A 3,109-nucleotide genomic window follows, 5' to 3' on the forward strand; every position below is an offset into this window, starting at 1 on the left:
CTAAGTTGGTGTGTAACTAGCCAATCGTGGCAAAAATATTTCAATTTTAGCTTTTGTTTAGTTCATGGCAGATCATTAGGAATGCTAACTCACTTTCATGTAACTAGGAAAAAGACAAGGAAACTTTGGATCCTTTATCAGCAAAGGAAGTCTTTGTTGCTACAAGAAAAAGAAAAGTTGGGTGATCATACAAGTCCTCGGATGAAGATACAACTAGTAAAATTGTGCGATTATATTTAATTAATGTCATATTGAGATAACTTATTTGTTTCTATTTGTTTACTTTTTATTTACTTGAATTATATTTTTTTTGAATTTTCTTTGTAGGCTGAAATGGAGGAAGTTGAAGCACAACAAAACGAGAATGGCAATGAGTCCGTAGAGGCATTTGCATCTGTCATGGGACCTGAACATTCGGGACGTCTGAGATTGTAGGATATTTTCAACCATCTTCAAATACTTCAAATTCTATACAAAAATTGGAGGAGAAGATACAAAGAATGGAGGAAAAATTTGAGGAACAAAAGGCAACTATCCGTCAAGAAGTTGTTGCAGATGTCCTTGCACGTCTTCAGCGTTCAGGAATTGATATTGATGCTAACATTATTCTTGCAGCATTGGGTGATAATTCATTAGGAGAAGCTTCATCTGCTCAACAAACAGCATTGCAACCAATCCATCGTCCCTCTACTGCTACCAACAAAGAAGGCCAACTCATTCCAGGTATTAACTCATTGACAATTTAATAATTTTTGTGAGATCTACTGTCTTAGGTTGGTACTTCATGTGTTGCACTTAATTATTTAAATGAGGTTGCGATTGAAGTGACTGTTACTTGAGCAGGTTGAATAATTTAGTTGTGATGTTGTTTTGTGATGTAATAGTGTTCGAAGATATTACGGCAGATTGTTGCTTAAAAAATTATAGACTGGAGAGTTGTTTGATATGGTTTGTCTGTTGATGATTCTGGTTTGTTATGTGTTGTTAAAGAAATTAAATATTATTGTAATAGATGGGAGAGTTGAAAATTACTCTTGTGTATAGCATAATATTGTTTTGAGCAGGTTAAATTTTTTGAGATAGTCGTATTTACAAAGGAAATTTTGCCGAAAATTTTAAAAATTAGAGAGTTAGAAATTTTTTGAGTTATCAAATTGGTCATTCAACTCTCTAATGTTACTTTTCCGTCCCATGCCTTTTTGCATTCCATGTGTGAGAAGAGCAGTTAATTAGCAACACTTTATTATTCAATTTTCTTAAAACTTTCTTTGTTTAACTATTTGTGCTTGAATTTTGTAGGTGCATCGATTGCGGATGAAAGCAGTGATGAAGACCTTACTTGAGTTTTGTTGATCGTTATTAGACTTTCTATCATCAAGGATATTTTGGTTTAGAACTTTTTGTATGCAAATTAAAACTCATCTATTTTGACTTTTGAATTGTTGATCAAAAAATGTATTCATATTTTGTTTTTGGATATGGATATGCGAGTTAGATATTTTAATCTTATTTTGTGGTTTCTACAAGTTATGATGTGTAAAATTTCATTGCATAGGAAAATTAGAAAATATGCCTCATTTTGCTTCCATAAATATTACAAATTACAATAGTGAATTGTTGCAACGGACAATATAACCGTTCCAATAGACCTAGTAAAGAACAATAGCATCCCTATAATAACCGTTGCAATATGTTGCAATATCCGTTGCAATAGGATACAAACAATTGTTCCAATATATAACAAAACCGTTACAATATATCATGAAAACCGTCGCAATAGATTTAAAAATTCGTTAGCACAATTATAACACAACAGTTTATAACCGTTCCAACACAGCAAAAAACCGTTCCCATAGAGTGGTCATTGGTTGAGTTATAACCGTTGCAATAGTCATATACGGAGACGGTTTGAAAACCATTACAGATAACCGTTCTAGTTGATCTATTGTAACGCTGAATCTGGGAACACGTCCCAAACCGTCCCATTATCCCTATAGGGACGGTATCAGTATCTATAGGTACGGTTTTGAAAGGGTTTCCATAGGCTTAATTTCTAGTAGTGGGGGCAACATGCTGCGGGGAGTAACAGATAACAACCGAATATCAAGAGGAATATAAAGAAACCTAAATTCAATTACTAATAAGGATAGGGAAAACAAATGCGGAGTTCACTTTCATTTCACATCTCGTTGCAAGCGTGCAACCCGATCCCATTCATGTATCTCGTTGCAGGCGTGCAACCCCATTCAATGTCATATATCTCGTTTTAGGCGTGAAACCCGCTCCCATTTCATATATCTCGTTGCGGGCATGCAACCCGATCCCATTTCATATATCTTGTTGCAGGCGTGCAACCCGATCCCATTTCACATATCTCGTTGCAGTCGTGCAACCCGCTCCCATTTCACATATCTCGTTGCAGGCGTGCAACCCGCTCCCATTTCATATATCTCGTTGCAGGCATGTAACCCGCTCCCATTTCACATATCTTGTTGCAGGCGTACAACCCGCTCCCATTTCACATATCTCGTTGCAGGCGTGCAACCCGCTCCCATTTCATATATCTCGTTGCAGGCGTGAAACCCGATCCCATTTCTTATATCTCCGTGGCGGCGTGCCACCCGATCCCATTTACAAATCAACAACAATCACAAAAGAATCCAGTCAAGGGAACAATTATATTTCATCAACATCCCGGCAAGGGAACAATAATGATAATAACATCCCGGTAAGGAAACAATAATGATAATAACATCCCGGCAAGGGAACAATAATGATAATAACATCCCGGCAAGGGAACAATAATGATAATAACATGTGAAGCGCAATAAACCACAATAGAATCATAACAATTACAATACAAGACTCACGGGCATGTTTGAAACCGACATATAGATACTCGTCACCATGCATGTACGTCGTACTCCACAATTAACACGTAGCAAATAAGACACGACTCCTAATCCCTCAAGCTAAGGTTATACCAAACACTTACCTCGATTCCACAAACACAATTCAAGCCTCTACTATCGCTTTACCTCATGATTCCACCACCAATTCGCTCGTATCTAGCCACAAGTTACTTAATTACATCAATAAATGCTAAATG

The 3,109-nt window shown here is 36.6% G+C and overlaps 1 protein-coding gene across 1 annotated transcript; it reads left to right on the top strand.

Annotated features, from left to right (window-relative positions):
• The first annotated feature begins 332 nt into the window (after positions 1-332).
• LOC142181481 (uncharacterized) lies at positions 333-1,442 on the top strand. Its single transcript, XM_075254383.1, has 2 exons — positions 333-723; positions 1,300-1,442. Exons 1-2 carry the CDS (start codon positions 501-503, stop codon positions 1,341-1,343), a joined length of 267 nt encoding a protein of 88 aa, XP_075110484.1. The 5' UTR covers positions 333-500; the 3' UTR covers positions 1,344-1,442.
• Positions 1,443-3,109: the final 1,667 nt, after the last annotated feature.

This window comes from Nicotiana tabacum, chromosome 6, assembly GCF_000715075.1.
Source record: "Nicotiana tabacum cultivar K326 chromosome 6, ASM71507v2, whole genome shotgun sequence".
NCBI lineage: Eukaryota > Viridiplantae > Streptophyta > Magnoliopsida > Solanales > Solanaceae > Nicotiana > Nicotiana tabacum.